Genomic DNA, 19,270 nt, shown 5'->3' on the forward strand with positions numbered 1-19,270 from the left:
GTTTCCCAGACATGCTACCTTTATCGTATGCCATTTGAGCCATGGTCAGGCAATTAAAGGTGTGGTCTATCTATCTATCTATCTATCTATCTATCTATCTATATATCTATCTATCTATCTATCTATCTATCTATCTATCTATCTATCTATCTATATGAAAAAAAGATTGAAATAGTGATACTTTAAAAAATCAAAAAAGTGCGAAAAAAAGTCACGCTGGCTTGCATGATGGACTTCAGGAGGAGACCCCTAACACTCGTTCATGTCTTTTTTAATATATATATATATATATATATATATATATATATATATATATATATATATATATATATATATATATATATATATATATATATATATATATATATATATATATAATTGCTTGCTGTATATAAGTACGAGGAGCAAAAGTGAAATTTACATGGCCATTAAAACTGACTCTGAATCAGATAAGTGTGCCTTCAAAATAAAAGCACAAACGCATGACTTCACTGATCAACTCAATAGAGTCCTAACTGAGACAACCTTTACATATAATAATGCAACTACATTCACGATATAAAAAAACATGACAAAGTAATTATTTTGGAAAGTAAATCAGATAATTCAATAATGTCCATCAATTAAAAGTCTTATTTTGAAAATATCGCCCAGCAGTCTTATATTCCTTACTGTGGCTGACTTCATATTCTCGCTCTCTCTCTCTCTCTCTCTCTCTCTCTCTCTCTCTCTCTCTCTCTCTCTCTCTCTCTCTCTCTCTCTCTCCCAGTGTGAACTCAACAGTGTAATTTGAGAAAACTGGAGGGAGAGAGAGAATGAAACCTCTCAGCAGACAGCGGTAGAGGTGTGGGAACAGGACGGAGCAGCGTTGAGGAGACACACGCACACACACGTGGAGGAAGACACGGAGCTTCGGGGGGTGATGGGTCGGGGGGACTTTTTTTTTTTTTAATAACCCAAACCATAACGAGAGATTGTGTCTTCAGAGGAGACACCACACAGTCGGGTCATGGAGAACCCCTGCGGGAGGAGCGGGAGGACGCGGGCGCTGCGGTGGAAGCTGCTGAGGAACTCGCTGTTGCTTTGTTTACTCACCGGTGAGTTTTACAACACGTTTACAAGTCCACTTTCCCAAGCAGCCACATGTTTTAAAACAATTTGCCGCTTCTCATATGTTGTACAAATGACGTGAGTCATCCAGATGTGCTGTCCAGAGTGTAGGGCGAAGTCAAGAAAAGAGCTTTATTAAACAGTCAGTTGCACTTTAGCAGCGATTTTTAATCCCAGCCTAATCTGTGTTGTGGAGGGGGGAGGACTTTTGTGTGTGTGAGAGGGAGAGAAAAGGGGTGGGGGTGGAAAGGACATAGAACAATTGTCTCCAAGCGTGTGGAGAGACAGGAGCCAGGACCCCAGAGGACCACCCATACAGGACCATAGGCTGCTGGTGGGACCTCATGTGGTCATTTACATGGACACATCACAGCTCTTCTGCAGGGGTGTAGTGGTAAAATAAAATAAAAGGTAGGTTCAGTGAGGCCTCCAAAATAAAGTAAAAACAGCCATTCAAACTTACATTGATCAGAAGCAAAGGCATTTCCTTGTATATATATATATGCGTGTGTGTGTGTTAATTTATATTTGATAGACTTTGCAGTTTAAAGCTTTGACAGTTTTCTCCACTTCACAAAACTCTGTTGTTGTTTTTTTTTTAGTTTTTTGTTGTGGAGAAAAGTATCGTCCTGCACTAATTAAAAGGCAGGACTCCTCTTTACCACCCTGTGAAGTCTGGAAATGTGCATATAAGCCTCCAGGCACACATCATTCGAGTCAGAGTGGCTGCTGAGAGGAAGCAGATCTTCAGAAAAGGCACACACACACACACACATACGTGCGCACAGAGCTTGTTTTCTTTGCAGTATCCTTCATTTTGAAGTGCACAATCTGGATATTGCACACACACACAAAAAACGCTACCTATCGCAGCTGCCGTGGAGAAAAGCCCTGAGATGAAAAAAAAAGGCTGGTGTCGCGGCAGCAGGTTGAGACGAGTGCACAGAGAGGCCCGGCTGTGTGTACACTGCTTTTGAATATGGAGGCTTTTATGCCTCTATATCCCCCCCTCCCCACCCTCCTCCCAAAGAAGCAAACTTTTTTGGGGTCGTGTCATCGACTCGCCGGTTAGATTGAGACAGTTTTTGAGGCCTGCGGCGTTTCGGTTCAGCCGGTCGGCTGTGCACTCAGCCTGCAAATGGAAAAATAATTCAAGCATGTCAACGATTACCTGAGTGAAATGTTGCCTCACCTGTCACCCTGCAACGGGCTGTTTGTTGCCACGCTATTCAAACCTCCCACATGCATTCTGGGTCCTGACCCTACGGGGCCGGCTGGTTGTATTGGGACAAAACCCCCACAAGGCCCCCGCTGTGTTCGCTGCCCTGATCTTTTTTCCTTTTCTTATTTCCCCCGAAGCTCCACAGGTATCGCTTGCTCTTTTTTTTTTAAAGCGACAAGTGCTTTCTCCAGTTGTCTGAGCACATAAAGAGACTGTCCTTGTGCTTTAAAATCCGCTCTTTGAAGGTATAAATATCTGCTGAGGTTATGAGCTCTTGAGGTTAGTACATGGAAGGTTTCATTAAAGTTAATTCGTCATCTTGGGAAAGTTTGAAAAATCCCAGATGAAGACGGATGAAGCTTCTTTTTATCATAAGTGGACATTTACGACTTCTGAACCACCTGAAAAACACGAGTGCCAAAGTTCTTTCTTCTTCCTGTGCCGTGTTCATATGTGTCTTTTTTAATTCACGATTATTTCACTGAAGAGCATATCGTCTTTCTTTAAGATGATCTTTCTTTTTGTGTGTGTTGCAGGAGGCAGTGAAGCCCAGTGTGAAGGCTGCATAGAGTACTGCTGCGATGGATCGCCGCCTTTCTGTTGCTCCTACTACGCCTACGTAGGAGACGTCCTCTCGTGAGTTAACGCACAACACACACACACACACACACACACACACACACACACACACACACACAACACACATGCAACTGACTGTCTGCTCCACACGGCAAAAAGTTTAGGCTCGAGTGAGACATAAAGACTTGGCCACAAATCAGCTGTTTTTAAACATGCCAGAAGACCCTTGAGAGGATCTGACCTTTGACCTCTGCATGCGCTGATTCAGCACAGCTGCCTCAGCACTTCACCCCATCTCAAGACTTCTCTTTTGGAGATGAAGATTGGTACAAAAGTAGATTTCTATGAATATTCTCGGGGAGAGAAAGTCAGAGTTAGCTGCTCATGAAAACAGTCAGGGCTGATTCTGTCATGCTGACTAACAAACCTGTTAATGATGAGTGTTTTATCTAATTCAAAGACTCCTCTGCAGTGAACACACACACACACACACACACACACACTAATGCTCACACACGTCACACAGCTGAGTTACATCAGATGCTGCGGTACATCTCCATGGCAGCAACTTGGAAGTATTGGTCGCATGTCTGTTGTAGGCAGCTGCCTCCTCTCACACTCGGTTGGCTCACAGCTTGTTGTGTGTGTGTGTGTGTGTGTGTTCCAGGGGCACGGCCATCTCCGGCATCGTGTTCGGCGTGGTGTTTCTGATGGGGGCGGTGGCGGCCCTGTTCCTGTGCGTGTGCATGTGCATGAAGAACGGACGGGGGGCGCGGGTCGGCGTGTTCAGCACCTCCTACATCAACACGGTGACCCAGGGCTACCCAGGTCGGTCTACGGGGGTCACACACATACATACATACATACATACATACATACATACATACATACATACATACATACATACATACATACATACATAAAAACCTTAAATTTAAAAAACTTAAACTTAAAAAACTCTTTAACGTTTAACTAAATCACAGAACTTTACATGTTGTACACTCGTGACGATTTTTTTCAAAACAAAAGTCATCCTTAATAATTAATTTTTGTAAAGCTAAACAAATTATTTATTCATTCCAACAAAGAAAAAGCTCTTTTGAAATGATGAAAAAGAAGTACAAACATATTTTCAGAACAAAACATGTTGCTTTCATGAATAAATAAAGTAGGACTTATTAGAAAGTGGCGCTAACTTATTTGTCAGGGACATCTTTTAAAGGATATACTCAGCTAACATGTTTCTTCACAATAAAAGTTATGCTTTAATCCTTTACTAATGTTAGTAAAGAATTAGTTATCAACTTAGTTTAATTTATAAACATCATCACACTTAGTTTTAAAGGGTGGACATTTGAACCAATGTATTACAATTTTATTGATATCCGGAAAGCAATAGTTACACCTTTTTTTTAAAACAATGTTTTTATAGTCTCACCACAGTGGCTCCATCTTATTTTCCCCAACATAATGATGATGATTAAGGGGAGTGTTCCATTTCCCTTTGTGACACCTCGTCTCCTGTCCTCGGGCGACCAGATATGAAAAGAAAACGGCAGAATAAAGGCGTGCCGTGTTACGGGATCCACCTCGGCCTCGAGCACAATCCCCGTCGAGCTACACAAAGAGAGCGCTGATGCTTTCACAGAATATGAGGAGGAAAACGGAGACTTCACACAGCTCCGTTCCAAACATATATATATATATTTTTTGTAACTCATAAATGGGCCCAAATCTCCTCTTACACTGGACGCCCTGTTCCCGCTCGGGGTGTAAAGACGAGTAAACCAGCGACAATGTCCCCGCGTTGTACTCGCAGGTACATCAAAGTCTGTACTCTCCCACTCTCAAGTCCCAGGATTATGCTGTTGTTGTTTTTTTGTTTTTTTTTCTTGGGCGCTCATCATTAATTCATCATGCCCCCCCCCCCCCCCCCCCCCACCGCCCCTCCCACCCTCCACCCCTTCCTCCCTGTGTGTCGTCTTCATGCTACACTGGACCGCCACTCTTTCGCTCAGCCGCTCTGATCGTGTTTCAGAAACGCGTTGCTCGAACACATAAAGCCGTGCAATATGAACACACACATGAAGCGACAGTGGTGTAAATTATTTGCCTTGCATGCGAGGCTCTGTTTTCTTCCGCCACAAAAATTAGTTTATTGGTTATTGATCAAATAGTTTTATGTTTGTGATAGTCCCTTTCTTCTTCTTTTTTTAAAGGCATAGTATGTTTATCAATGTGTTTTCCTCTTTCAACATCTCAGAACAGTTTTACAGAAAGAAAAAGCACCTCTTTTTAGGATCTTATCGTTAGGTTATTCATAATAACAGTGTCATAAATGTGAGGTTTTGCTGATTTTTGGTTTGGAGTCGGGCTTGATCCATTCATCTGTTTCATCTCTGCTGCTTTGATGTCTCCCCTGGTGAGACTGATGCATTGTGCTCAACCAAGGACTTCTTGATGCCATATTTCTGATCTTTTGCGAATCAGTCTCTTCCTCCAGAGGGTGCAGTTTCTCGGTTTGGCCACTAGAGGGCGCCTCTGTCCCATCAAACTTCTTGTAAAATGGGGGCCTCGATTCCCTCTCTCACCTTTGTAATTGCATCTGAACGAAATGCTTTCTAGCTGCCGTCTGAACTTTATTTCTTCCCCTTGCTCGACCTCAGGTCCTCCACCTCCATACGACTACGAGATGTACCCTCCATCGCTGCACCCCCCGCCCTACACCCCAACTCAGCCTCGGCCGGACAACTACTCGCCACCGCCCCCGTACCCCGGCTGCACCCGCAAGTGAATCCCTGCAGCCCGGATCGTCAAGGGAAGATGTCATGGCTGTACATCTCTGGTCTCTAACGGTTGGGAGAGGGCTAGGGGGGTAAAGACAATTTCATGGGGGCCCAGTGCAATATTGTTCAGCGAGGCAGAATTCTCAGCTCCGTGCCTGCAAGGTGTGTAAATGTCCCTACACTCCTGCTAGGGTCTGGACCAAATGGTGGGGAAATTAATAATAATTTAAACACTGATAGCCTGCAGCTGGTACTGATAACCAATACTCTTATCCGACCCCGGCTGTGCACATCAGAGGCACCGCATCGCTTCGGTGGAGGTGAAGACCACTTCAGTCTGCATGGAGGCGGGACCTCGCATCGCCGGAGGACATGAGGGTGGACTCTGGCTTTACTTTTTACAGACTTGATTTATGTCTGACTGAGGTGGAAGTTAATGATTAAAGCGGTTCCAAACCCCTTCAGGTCTGGACCTGTCGTGTGGGGACAAAAAGAAGTGGACAGAATGCCTTTGAACTGACTTTGAAAGGACTGCTGAGGTTGTTGCAGTCTGTGGGTGTGTTTTTTTTAAAAATGTTATTGCCTTACTTGAAACAATGTGAGGGGGGAAACTGAATATGGGTCTCACTTCATATGCATTTTTCAATTTTTAATGGATTGCCTTCACCAGATTCTTCAATTGCGACTCATTTATTATTCAGAATTCCAGTTGGCATAAGGGTTGTGATTAAAAGTGACCCGACCTCACTGTTTTATGACACATGACTGTGAATGATGGAAAGGATTTAACTGTCATATTTTTTTTTCTGGTTAGATTTGATGCGTCTCTTTAATGTTTCAGTGGCTGTGTTGTAAATTAAAGATGTAATTCAAATGTGTGGCTTTAAATAAAAAAAAAACATTTTTATGTAATGACGTCTCCATTTGTTCATATAAATGTTTAATAATGCATGTGTGCACGTGCATTGGCCCTGAGAGAGCACTGTCATGTATGCACGCGAGGATGTTGATGTAAAAGCTACATGCGCGCGAGTCCGATAAGAGTAACGGAGCCTACTTAATTAAGAGCAAATTCCGCACGTGCGTCAGAAAGATAACGTTCGTGAGTAATAGACGATGTATGCGCATACCGTGTGCGCACGCGCGCGCGTTTGTATGTGTGTATATGTGTGTGTGTGTTAATCCCAGTCCGCCGTGGTCAGGTGATCCGTCGCTGAGCAGCTGTGCAGCCTCGGTATCGCTCACAATCACACAACGGGAGTCACCGGCGCCGAACGCACCAGTTTCTCACCCGACGCAACAAAAAAAAACCGTTCAGACCGTCCGGCGAAACGCTGCCTTCGTGTCAGCGAAACGACATGTTGGACCGAGTAGCTCTCCTGCTGCTGGCTGTAGCGGCTTCGGCTTTGGCTGCCGAGGTAAGAAAAACGCTTTTTTTGTGAGTGTGTGCGAGATGTGGAAGTATTTTCCACCATATTGTGGCTGTCAGCTGCGTCAAGCTAGGCGGTGGTAGCCGCAGCTAGACCGGAAGCTCGGCGCTCCTGCCCCCAGAGACTGGATTATCACGTTAAATAACCGAGGGATGTGGGGATAATTTGTTGTTGTTCTACATCACAGACATGCTCAACGATGTGCAGCGTGTTAATTATGCGTTAAATATGAAAATTAAAGCACAACTATGATTGCAACGAGCCAATCCTTTGATAGCCAGCATTATGTCTGTGTGTGTCTACGTACGACCACTTCATTTTTCTTGCGCCCACATATTATCAGCATCGACAGAATGGAATACATATTGTTCACTTGGCTTCTTTAATGGACACAGCTGGTGTGGTCTATTGTGCAAAAAAAGAGAGACGGGTTTGTTTTATTTTGAAGGTTTTAACCGGAAGTATTGCGTAAAAGCGTTTATAATTTTGACACAGATTGGGAATTCTTGGGTTTCTCTAAACCGCTCACTGTGTTGCACAACACCCCGAAAACATTGCGATAGTTTGTTGCTATTTGTTCGTTTATTAGTAGTAATATAGTACGAGACACCGACACAATAACGCGTTTTTATTTAGAAATAGGCTTCCCCTTGTTGCGATGCTCCGGACTGCCTTGTTCTCAAAGTCTCCCTTCAAGCCTGTTGTAGCTGATTTATAACGACTATGTAACAGGGACGAGGATGCCCGACACGTTGGGTGTAAAGCTTTCTTTGTTAGCTTCTTCCTCTCCGATTTAAACACTTTACAAATAAGTAATTAGTGTTTGTAAACAAAATACCACAACCCCCTCCTCTTTAGTAACACTGCGCAAATGTCTCCAAACGCTCATAAAATGAAATTTAACTGGTCGTTCGGGCTAATTTTGTGTCATTTAAACTCATTAAAGGGAGTAAATGAAACGCGTATTGTCTTGTTTTTCCATGTCCCGAGGGCTAATTTTTTGAAGGGAGTGGGCGTGTTTTTGGGGAATAAAGAAATAAGTCATTAAGACGTGTCTTCTGCTCCACAATAAAGAGTTGACGCCATGATTCTGGCACGAAACAAATACACCCGTGAAGATGACTGCCTCCTCGGGAATCAAAAGACAAGCCAAACATTATGAACGCGCTCCGTCATGTTTCAGTCAGACGGGAGAGAGAATAGAGAAGTAAGATGGCGGCGGTGCACTGCAGCATTTATCGAGGGGTCGAAGAGCTGGGGAGCCAAGAGCAGCTCCGCTTGTCATTGTTTCCTTTCATGCTTCTTCCCCCTAATACCCAGAATTTGATGTGATCATAGTCTTTATCACATACGAGTTATTACCTATTAATCTCTATATAGCGGTTTCACAAATCACTGTTCATCCGGGTTTTTTTTCCAAGTCAAGAATGTCGCTTTGTGCAAAAAATAGCTTTTTTTCTTAAACCTTAGTTCTTACTATCTCACAGATATGTCACTGAAATACATTAAAAAAATTAAACAAATCTAATTTAGGCATTTTCAGAATAATAATGCCATGTGATTGCCAGTCTAGTCATTTTTCTTGATGATGTAACAGTGTGAGTCCCCCCCCTCCTCTACACACACCCTTTTGTGTATATTTATTTTCTCAAGATAAACTTTGCTTCTGGAAAACCCCATTTGAAACACGGGGGATGTCCACCACGGATTGAGAATTATCATTTCCTCTTTTCATCTATTCGTCTCTCTCGCAGCGAGGCCTGTGGCCCGCTCCTGTAACCGCCTGCAGCCACATTGTCTCAGATGTGGCGGTGTAGCTGGTGGTGGAGGAGGAGGAGAAGCGGCTGCAGCTCGGCGGTGTCCGCGGTTACACAATTATAGCACGGCAACACAACAAATGACTTGTAATAGATCGATAGTGCCAAACTATGGCTATTATACTCCATCCGGGGCCCTCTGTTTTTGCTGTCTCGGCCATTTCTGCCCATTTCTCCTCCAGATGAATCAGGTGTGATGTGGCAGCAGCCCTTCATTGTGTCCCTGCCCGTGTAGCCTGTAATCAGTGGACTCCCAATGAATAGTTTGGGCTGTTCATCAAGCAGACCAGTGGCTTTGCTCGTAATCCGTCGCCTTGCTTGCCCGGAGACTATTCACGTGACAAATTTCAAAGGCAGAAGGGATGAAATAAGACGGAACAAGTTGTTTCAAATTTCAGTAAACAATACGAGCAAGATTCAATCAGATGCGATGATCAGACGCTTGCAAGTTCTTTTTTTCCCATCTTGTCGGGGCATGTTTATAGCGTTTCATGGCCACGACACACACACACATGCAGGAAGCTGCTTTTTTCCTGACGGGCCTGCGGTGTGGAGCGTGGGAGTTGGATGCCAGCCTTTTGTGCGTCTGTGAATCCTTGGGGCTCTTGGACGGGTGCAGGCAGTTTGTTTGTGTGCACACTGCAGTCTTTTAGCCCCGGGGCGGACCAGCCCTCGCTCCCCTTATTAGCGGGTTTAATGCCATTATGCATGTTGGCGCCGCCGGTGTTTCTCTCTGGCACCTTCTCTGCTGCTCACGCTGCAGTTTCAACTCTTTTGAAGGAGGAACTCCACCTGACGCTGACATATCTCCTCTCTCTCTTTCCAGAGTCTTATTGTGCTTTCTATTGCGCACACGCCTGGGCTTCCACCTCCCTGTGTCATTTCCATTTAGCAGAGGAACAGTTTCAACTTTGAGTATATGTGTACGTCGATAAAGCCGTTAATCAAAATGCTACTTGTCTCGCGGAGGTGCTGGTATCCGGCCGGCTGATGTCAGCATGTCGGTGAATAATTCAGTTCCTCAATATTTGATTGTTGACTCACCTGCTAGTGGAGAAGCTTTTGATCTGATTCTGACAGACTGAAACCAAAAAACCTGATGTTTGCTGTGGTGTTTTTTTGTCCCAGTAAACTCAGTGGAATGTTCTGGACATATTTGTAATATCCTTTCCAGAGAGCTGAAACAAACCATTAAGTGATTTGTCGCTGGACAGGAAATCAACAGCACCTTTTGGTTGATTGATGAATGGGTGAGGTTACGTTCTCAAATGTGAATATTATAGAACATCTTTGGATGCCAGTGTCTTGGTGGGACAAAACAAGACAATTCTGATGTATTCATATTCATTTCAGTCAATTTAAAATGTGCAAAATTACCAAACTTTTTGAAGATTCTAAAATAAGGTAATTTTCCAGCTTGTTTCTCAAGGGTAAATTCAATTCCCTTTGGTTTTGCACTGCTGTTTGGACAAATGAGCAATTCAAACACGTCCCCTTTGCTATCAGAACTCTCAGAACCGATTATGAATCTTTTACACGGGAACAAATGGATCAATAATGAGAAAATAATCAGTAGCTGCAGCCACAGACAGGGAATGAACACAGGAACCAGTCACTGTGATTCCATCAGTGTGTCGTACATGTGCCTGTCTCTCCTCATCGCACTAAACAGTGGATATTGTCATGTGGCAGGACTGGATGTCCTCTTATTTAATGAGACATGAAAGGAGTTTGTCTCCAGCGCTCCCTTGTTTTTGTCTGTCTGTCTGTTTTTAATCCTTCATGTCCAACCCAGTGGCACAAATAGATGGCTATAATATAAAAAAAAAAATCCCTGTTCGGACAGAGCACATTGTCCATCTTGGCTGTGTCAACAACAGCAATGACACCGCAGCGCTCCCAATTAATGTCCTCCCCATCCCTCCGTCACCCCCTCTGTCTGTCCCGGAGAAAAGAATTCCTGACCTTTTGATACCGTTGTTTTGGTTGTCATGGTCCCCCCGGAAACGGGGATGACGGCGATGTGCCCGTTGTCTTTCAGAGCCGCGTTTTCTCCGGCGGCGGTGTGTGTGTGTGAATCGAGATGCTTCCACCTGTTATACTTTGCTTCCTCCTCCGTGTTTTTTTTTTAGTCTCTTTTCCGCGTGTGTGTGTGTGTGTGTGTGTCATCCTCGCACTCCTGAGTTTTCTTTGTGCGTCCATAATGTGTTTTCCTGCTGAAAGGTACAGCATCCCCCCTGTTTCAAAGCATGATAGGAATCTGGGAGCACTGCTTTCAGCGGTAACGGGCCAGTACGCAGCTCAAAGGCCCGCTTTGTGTGCAAGCGCAAACCTGGCCCCTGAACGAGATGCCGCGGATGAATGCCAGGAGGTGAGAATAGATCCAACAAGTATCTGATAGCACAAGAAACTTCTCCGGAGAAACTTTATAATTCACAGCGAGGGGCCTGGATGTAGATGTGCCGCTTTAGTATCGCACTCCGCTTCATCTCGTCGAAGCATGCGACAATCGTCCGGGAACAGTCCGTCCTCCCTTCCGCCATTTGTCTCCAAGACGCTCGTTTCCTCTCACCGCTGCTGAGTAAGCAGCTGCTGGTACGGAACCTGAATAACAAGCTCGAGGAACCAGACCCTCCCCAATTTGCGCAATTACTCAGCGGCCGCATCGAGCGGCGTTCAGCTCGTCAGCGAAGAAGCTGCTCACATGGCCTCCATCGGAAAACATGTTCATGCCATTTCTCGTTCAGGCGTCAATGCTTTTATCGTCACATCTTCATCACGAGTGCCTCGAGTCCCCGCCGAGGGCCACGATGTGCCGTTTTGTGCCGCTTGTTTTGGAGGGCTGACCTTCCGCTGAGATACGACCTCGGCCGTCGTAATCACAGCAAGGCCAGTACAGTACTCTTTTAATCTCGGGATTCCAGTCGCAACAGATGCGACATCACCAGCGTGTGATGGATGAGACACATATTGAAGTGCGTACGTGGAGATTCGGCCGGACTGTGACGGTGTGTCACGTGTTTGTTGCTACCACGCCGTGAGTCGTGACCCCGCCCGACTTGATCTGTGCGGCCGGCTCTGCTGGATCCCAGAGATGTATTGAACCACCTCCTAAGCTTTCACTTACACAAGAGAGTCCCGGCGGAGGCCCCTCCTCCTGTATTGTGCCGAGGACTTTGACGTTTATTTTGGGTGAAGTGCATTACCGTGACATGAAGTGGCTTCACTGATTCAGTCAGCCTGGAGATAACGAGAGTGGCGTGCTGCACATTTGATAGCTCCTTTTCTCCCAAAAAAACAAAAGCATGCAACAAAGTGGGTTTGGGTAGAGGAGGGGGCAACAGTTGTGGCAGTTAAGTGGCGAAGAAGCAGACCATGTAGTCACAGTGTCTGCCCACCTTTTCTCATGTTTCCTACCCGCCCGTCACTGACTAAAAAGCCTCAAATAAGAAATACAAAATTCAATATATGTACAAATGAAACTACATCCTTTATCGCACAATGTCATAATTGTATATAAATGCCACTGCCCATAAAAATTATATTCAAGCGTCATACGTCTGACGTTTTAATGCTTGTAGCTCTTAGAAATTGTATAAATATCTGAGTTGAATTTGAAAAGGCACTTTTCTAAAAGAGCAAATGCTTCTGTTGCACGTCTTCACCGAGCCACTGTCAACTCCAGACGTGTGCCGGATGCTGTTGATGCTCCCGACTAAAAGGTGAGACGGTGCAGAAATGGAAAATGCAAAACTTAAAATAGCCATCAAACACAAGTGGGCGTATTAGAGGTATGTCCCTTGGTGTTTTGGGATAAAGTATTTGCATGTTTTCTTTCGTTCTGAGCAGAATTAGATACGGAGTCAATTAAAGAAAAGATGTTGCAGTTTAATAAGACAAATCCAAATATTAGCTTTCCTGTCAAAACCAATGCAAACCTTCTCCTTCACTAGGTGAATATTTCCATGAACCACAGCGGAGCCAGGCTCTCCGTGGTCTTGCTTTTCCTCTCCTGGTTTCCATCGCTCCAACGAGCCAACAATGAGAAACCGCGTCTCTCCGATTCCTGCCGAGGTTTGCCGACTCATTATTTTAAAGAATCTCACTCGACAAACAAAAATGCCCACGGGGGTCGCTTGTTTTGGAGGGTTATGTTCCTCCACTCAGAGAAATGATCTCACCTCCTCGTCCGCTCACTTGTCTCTTCCCATGTCTCCACTCGGCGTTCAAGGCTGCCATAGCGCCGCACCTCCCCCAGGTGCCTGGTACTTGCACTATAATTAGGCCGCAGCGTGTTATTCCCGTCGTCCTCACCCGTTCCTCCCTCGCTCCCTCCTTTTTTCCCATTTTCCACCAGAGCGATTTCTCACTCTCGACATTTTTTTTTCTCTCTCTCTCTCTGCTTTTTCCCGAAAAACGCTGTGTCATCCACACAGTGTGTTACTGATGTGCCCTCGGCTCGAGAGTCACAGTTCAGAGGGTTTATGAAACCGGCACCTCTCTTGAGTCGGGCGACACGCCATCAATTGTAGATGACAAGTCCTCTCGGAGTCCAAGGGTGAAATTGAAACACTTGCTTGAAATGCCAAGGTGTGTGTGTGTGTGTGTGTGTGTGTGTGTGTGTGTGTGTGTGTGTGTGTGTGTGTGTGTGTGTGTGGGTGGGTGCAAGGGAGAAGGCCGTGGTGAGATGGAGGTTTGCTTCAGAAAATGGACGGGCCTCATGGACCGCGTCCTGCTATTTCTGGACCCGTTTCCTGTTTGGCCTCCGTGAAAGAGGCGGACTTCCTGTGTTAGTTCTGTCGCCAGCGGCGCCGCAAGAACTCGCTGTGTGCATGTGTGTGTGTGTGTGTGTGTGTGCGTGCGGTAGGAAGCCATTGTTTAGAAAATCCCTCCTGTCGGAATCGTGTGCTCTGTAAGAAAACCCCCAAGTCGCTTAGATTTGGGATTTGCGAAATAGAATTTCCTCTCCTTGTTAAGCTGGTATTAATCATAATTTCCTTGTAAGGATTTCAGCATTTTACTCATTTGATTTTGACTTAAACTTCTGTCCTATTTAAAGTATGAATGGGTCGTCCTCTTTTGTTGGTGATTGGAAACACCGACTGTGCTTACACACTTCACCTGCCGGCCCTCTACGAAAGGAGGCGCTCGATGACGATTCCAGATACACACTCCCATCAGCACCTGAGGGTAACGACACCGATGAGCTCATATTCTGGTTTGTAAATACTTCATTTCAGCCATTTGTTTTGCCTGCGGCCCCCAAAAGCTGACGATACAAACAGGACGTAGTCAATGTAGCAACACTGAGCTTTTATTGGGATGTTTAAAAGCAGCTGCTGTTAACCTATTTTTGTCAACAGCTTTGTGTAATTTCTGATCCCAGAAGCCACAGTTCATTGTGATTGCTGAGGGTGTCATCAGTTTGTGCGTGCGTGTGTGTGTGTGTGTGTGTGTGTGTGTGTGTGTGTGTGTGTGTGTGTGTGTGTGTGTGTGTGTGTGTGTCCAGGCAATCACTGCTCCATCTGTTTATATTGGCGGCCCACTGCAGGGCGACTCCCAGTTGAATTACATGGAGGTCAGAAGCAGTTTAGCAGGTCGTTACTGAATGAGACGGCCATTACGCTTTTCGGGACACAGAAGCACCTGCATGCAGTTACACACACACACACACACACACACACACACACACACACACACTCACACACATACACACCCCCACACACACACACACACACACACACACACACACACACACACACACACACACACACACATACACACACACCAGCTGATGAAATTCCTACTCCCAGGTGACTAGGGTAATGGTGTTGCCTCAAGTTGCCACAGCGATGACGGAGGAAGGTTATAACAGGCGGTTCCCCAGACTCTGTATCCATGGTGATTATAACTAAGGGCCGCAAGAGTCCCTCCATCACGTCGATAGAAATTAAAAGTTGGAGGTATTTCTCTTACACACTTCTAATCAGATTTAAAAAGAGAGATTTGTCTGAGACAGAAGCTTCATCACATCGAATACGAATGAAACAAACTTCCTCTCAAACTCAATGGAAAGTTTTTCAAGTCGAGGGCCGCCGGGATGAGCTGGGAGGTGTAAAAATACAAGACTGAAGCATGCGCACACGGACACGTTCTCTAAATGTATGCGGGGGGAGAAAAAAGAAGCCTTGATTGATTCGTCGTTCTCCTTGAAGGAACCCGCTCGTCGTGCAGGTTTGACCTTTTCCCAGTGAGGGGAGCTCTGCATTTCCCCCAAAGTGACGGAGATCTGAGACGCATTCCTCGCTTCCTGAGGCGCTCGGGTTTCGACGTAACCCGATTCACCTCACTTCACCCCACTCCGACACAGTCGATCAATCCCACACCGTGTGGATTTTTTCCATTTTTCTGAGCTTCTGTTTTGCCACGCTGTGTTTTATTTATTCATTTATTTATTCATTCGACGATGAAGGCGTCTGATTCTACATCTGCTTTGTAATTGAACTTTTTGTCCAGCGGGAAGGGGAAGAAAGGGGAGGGGTCTGGCTGCCCTGTAATCAGTGAAACGCACTTCCTACTAAATCTACTTCCCAAACACCAGGCGCAGATTGCTTAACACACACACACACACACACACACACACACACACACACACACACACACACACACAGAGCAGAGTGGGATAGCGTTGCAGTCTCACTTTAAGTCCAGTCAAAGACAATCTGAAGGTTTTAAGTAACAGCAGGGCCTGTTTGCCAAGGTGATTATAGAGTGTGTGTGTGTGTGTGTGTGTGTGTGTGTGTGTGTGTGTGTGTGTGTGTCTGGACGGCGTGCGCAAGCCTTGCACTTCTGTCACCTCGCCTTATCTAATTCGGCCTCCGCGCATCCCTCCCGAGCCAAGCAAACAAATTCCCACTGCGAACGCGTCGTGTAAACATCCCGCAGACAGCCGCCGCGCCTGCGCTCGATTTCCACCACGATTGATCGATTAATGGCCCGGAGCGGGGCAGCGTGGGTTTTGTCGTGTCACATAACGCCGTTATCCCGCTCGTAAATGTTTAAAGGCTGCCAGCGATAACACAATAACGGCCTTATTTGCATTGTGTCACTGCCATTCGCAGGAGGAGATGCTTTTCTGTCTCTCTCTCTCTCCTGTCTATAGGAGCCATTTATAACCATGTCACCAGCCGACGTTATCTCGCAGCTCAGCGGGTCCCAGCCCGGACGACAGAGCCTCGTCTTGTTAGCGACTAGCTTGGACTTAGCCAGAGATGTGTGTCAGAAAAGAGAGAGAGAGAGAGAGAGAGAGTGTGTGTGTGTAGGTCTCCTGCGACACATCTCGCTCTCCGGGGAGTCCCCCCTGAGGGATGAGAGATGATCTAAGACCCCTCCCACACCCACACCCCCACCACCTTCACCCAACTCCCCATGGCAGGCCTGGTCCACTCAGATAAGACTACAATTAATAGCACCGCAAGACCAGCGCCCACGGGGGACACTTCAAAGATTGTGTGTGTGCGTGTGTGTGTGTGTGTGTGTGTGTGGGAACTGGATATATTTGCAGTTTGTAAGCGTGTGATGTATTTCTCTCTCTGACAACCCCCCATTTACATTTAACGGGTAATAAACATCTTCCCTGCCTTTTTTTTTTCTTGCTCTTTAGTGCCGCCGCTCACATCTGTGAGGGCGCCGGCCGTAAGCGGGCTCATTCACACATATCAGCACATTTTACAGTCCCCCGTTACACAATGACTTTGAGATGGAAATGGTTGTGCAATTTACATAAAAGGGGGAAGAAGAGTTTGTCTTGCAAACTCCTACACATGGGGAGTGTTGCGCAGTTGCGTTGATTGATATACAACTTTTTTTCGGGCTGAATATTTCAAGTTTGTAGCTAATTTGTTGCTGTTTTTTTTATCATCCCAATTCAATAGTGTTTAGTTATTGTTGTTGTATAAGGAAATTGATGGTGCTGCTAGATTGCTGCTCCCTTTGTGTGCAGAAAGCTGGAGATCAAACTGTTTTTTTTTTTGTAATAACAACAATTGAGGATTATTTTCTAGATATTTCTTGTAGACACACACGTTTGAATTGATAGCGTCGCTCAGATTTCTTCAGGGACAAAAAGTTTAGCTTTTTTAGCTCAAAACACAACAGTTTTATGTCAACACTTCCTGCCAGTCCACACATCGAGTTCACCACTTGACCTCCGATCCAAACCACCTCGTTAACCCCTAAATTGAGTGCACCTGTGAAATACAAAAGGGCTCGTAATAAAGCAGAGTAATCCCTCCGAAGCAGAGCGCATGACGCGCAGCCTCCCCGACGATGATGAGGCGAAGATCACGTTGCGCGTGTCTCTGGTTTTGGGTCATGGTTTCCAGCTGGAAATGGGTCGCCTGTCTGAGACGGGAGCTGTGATTTGAATCGGGGTGTAACAAACTCACACACGCACACGTGGGCGGACGGTTCATGCGGAACCGCGAGCTCGTCGTAAACCTCCTCGGGGCAGCGAACCACTCTATCAAATTGCAGTCGCAAATAATCTGACTTTAATCACTTTATACTGCAAACTTGTATGTTATTGCATTACATTATTAGATTGTTGGTTTGTCTGTTTTATGTGGGGTTTTTTGTGTCTGTTTTCCTTTCATGAGCCTCCCTCGGGGGTAAAACTAATTCTATTTCAACCTCAAATTATCATGAGGACATTGAACGCTTTGTGTCGTTTAAAAACCCTCATCGCATGCCGAGCTTTAACAACCTGGCTGTGTGGTCCCATGTGGGTCAGCCCACTGGCTTGAGTCTGTATTTTCTTTCCGTGACTGACTTGATATTGACCCATTTATTTGCAAGTAGCGCACCAAAACATGGGCATGGCTCTATACCTTGCTTTAATTCTCTTCGTTGTCCAATGTGTTATGGCTTTGCCAGCTTTTTCTGTAACTTTTTTTTGTCGACCCGTGTGTTTCATCAACTAGTATGATTAATAACCGCGGCAAGAGGCTGCAGAACAGTTTTGATGGATCAGGGCTTTATTTGCATCCCTTGTAATTTGTGTTGGGTGGAAGCAGCACGCCAAGCAATATGTGACGGGGAGGAGGGGGCGGGGTTTCTGCTGACGTTAATTGACTCGAGGTCAATCTGATAGAGCATCAGCCTCCTCTCCTCTGGCTTATTCCCCCGTCGTTCCCGGTGATGGCTATCATGCCAGATTGAGACCAAAGGGGGATATTTCTCCTGACCAGGCTGCCGTCCTAATCCTCAGTGCCCAGATTATTGCTCCTTCCCCTCCCCGCCGGAAGACCGGCTGGCAGACTGGCAGTAACGTGAACCACAGCCGAGCTCGGATAAAGACGGAGAGAGAGAGAGAGAGAGAGAAGGAGAAGAGGGAAGCCTGGCGTCTCCTTTTTATCATATAACATTTTGTCTACCACTCTGCCGCCGACGTGTCTCGCCATTTGTCAGTCCGCCTTTCTCTGAGTCCATCTGTTGCCTGCTCAGGGTAGATTCTAGCTTCCCAGCATTGAGAGAGAGAGAAGAAGAAGAAAAGCAAGCCATTTCCTCTCACCGGTCTTATCTTCTCTCCCTGTGTGATTGCAGTGATTATTTCGGCACACAGTATATAATCAACGCCGTTGCAGCCATTGAGGGTCTTTTTCGAAGTTGTCGACGTCAGTCGACACTGAGCGTAACTGACCGGAGATGCACTCGCTCTTTTCTACTAAAAATACCAGAATTACCAATCTTTCCCCGTGTTTTAAGCCTTTTGATTTTCCATCAGCCGCTGGCCCTCCATCCCCTCATCCTTTCTGTTTCACAGAGCGCTTGACCTTCTGCTCGAGCCCGAAGGCGTATTGTCCAATTCATCTGTTCTCCGATCTCCCCCCGTCTCTCGCCATTGTGGTTATTGTTCTTCCTCTCACTTTCTCCTCCCGCTCCTGCCTCTGCCATCATCCTGGGACTCTGATTTATAAGCTTGCAGCGAAGGCTTGGCTGATCCCCTCCCGCTTCCCCCTCCTCCTCATCCTTCTCCTCCTCCTCCTTTAGAAGAAGACAGAGCGTTGGGGAGATAGCAATGGACAGACTGAGAGGCAGGAAGGAGAAGACGGAGCGATTGGCATGGATAGGATTTGCCAGCCAAAAGAGGATGACACAAAGAATTTGAATGTCAGCGAGCAGTTGGCTCAGATTTAACTACCTGTGCCTCGAGCAGAGAGGAAGTTGGTTTATCTCTTTCAATAAGCGACAGGGAGAGGCCAGAGGATGAGCAGATAAGGTCAAAATGAAACTGGGCACCGGGAGAGTGAATTAATTAAAAGATAG

General features: G+C 45.9%; 2 protein-coding genes across 3 annotated transcripts in view; both read left to right on the forward strand.

Annotated features, from left to right (window-relative positions):
• Positions 1 to 1,001: 1,001 nt before the first annotated feature.
• cyyr1 (cysteine/tyrosine-rich 1) lies at positions 1,002 to 6,532 on the forward strand. Its single transcript, XM_068590904.1, has 4 exons — positions 1,002 to 1,097; positions 2,869 to 2,968; positions 3,579 to 3,739; positions 5,578 to 6,532. The coding sequence occupies exons 1-4, from the start codon at positions 1,010 to 1,012 to the stop codon at positions 5,703 to 5,705; spliced, it is 477 nt and encodes a 158-aa protein (XP_068447005.1). The 5' UTR covers positions 1,002 to 1,009; the 3' UTR covers positions 5,706 to 6,532.
• Positions 6,533 to 6,860: 328 nt separating this feature from the next.
• Positions 6,861 to 19,270, forward strand: part of appa (amyloid beta (A4) precursor protein a) — a 30,537-nt gene continuing 18,127 nt past the window's right edge. The window contains exon 1 of one of the 2 annotated variants that reach the window (XM_068590292.1): positions 6,861 to 7,115. In XM_068590292.1, coding sequence (XP_068446393.1) covers positions 7,056 to 7,115 — 60 coding nt within the window. In that variant the 5' untranslated portion in view covers positions 6,861 to 7,055. The remainder of the gene's footprint in view (positions 7,116 to 19,270) is intronic. The other variant, XM_068590293.1, reaches the window with a different exon arrangement.

The sequence above is a fragment of the Clinocottus analis genome, unplaced genomic scaffold, assembly GCF_023055335.1.
Source record: "Clinocottus analis isolate CAN_PGR_092001 unplaced genomic scaffold, fCliAna1.0.p SCAF_24, whole genome shotgun sequence".
In the NCBI taxonomy this organism is placed as follows: Eukaryota; Metazoa; Chordata; class Actinopteri; order Perciformes; family Cottidae; genus Clinocottus; species Clinocottus analis.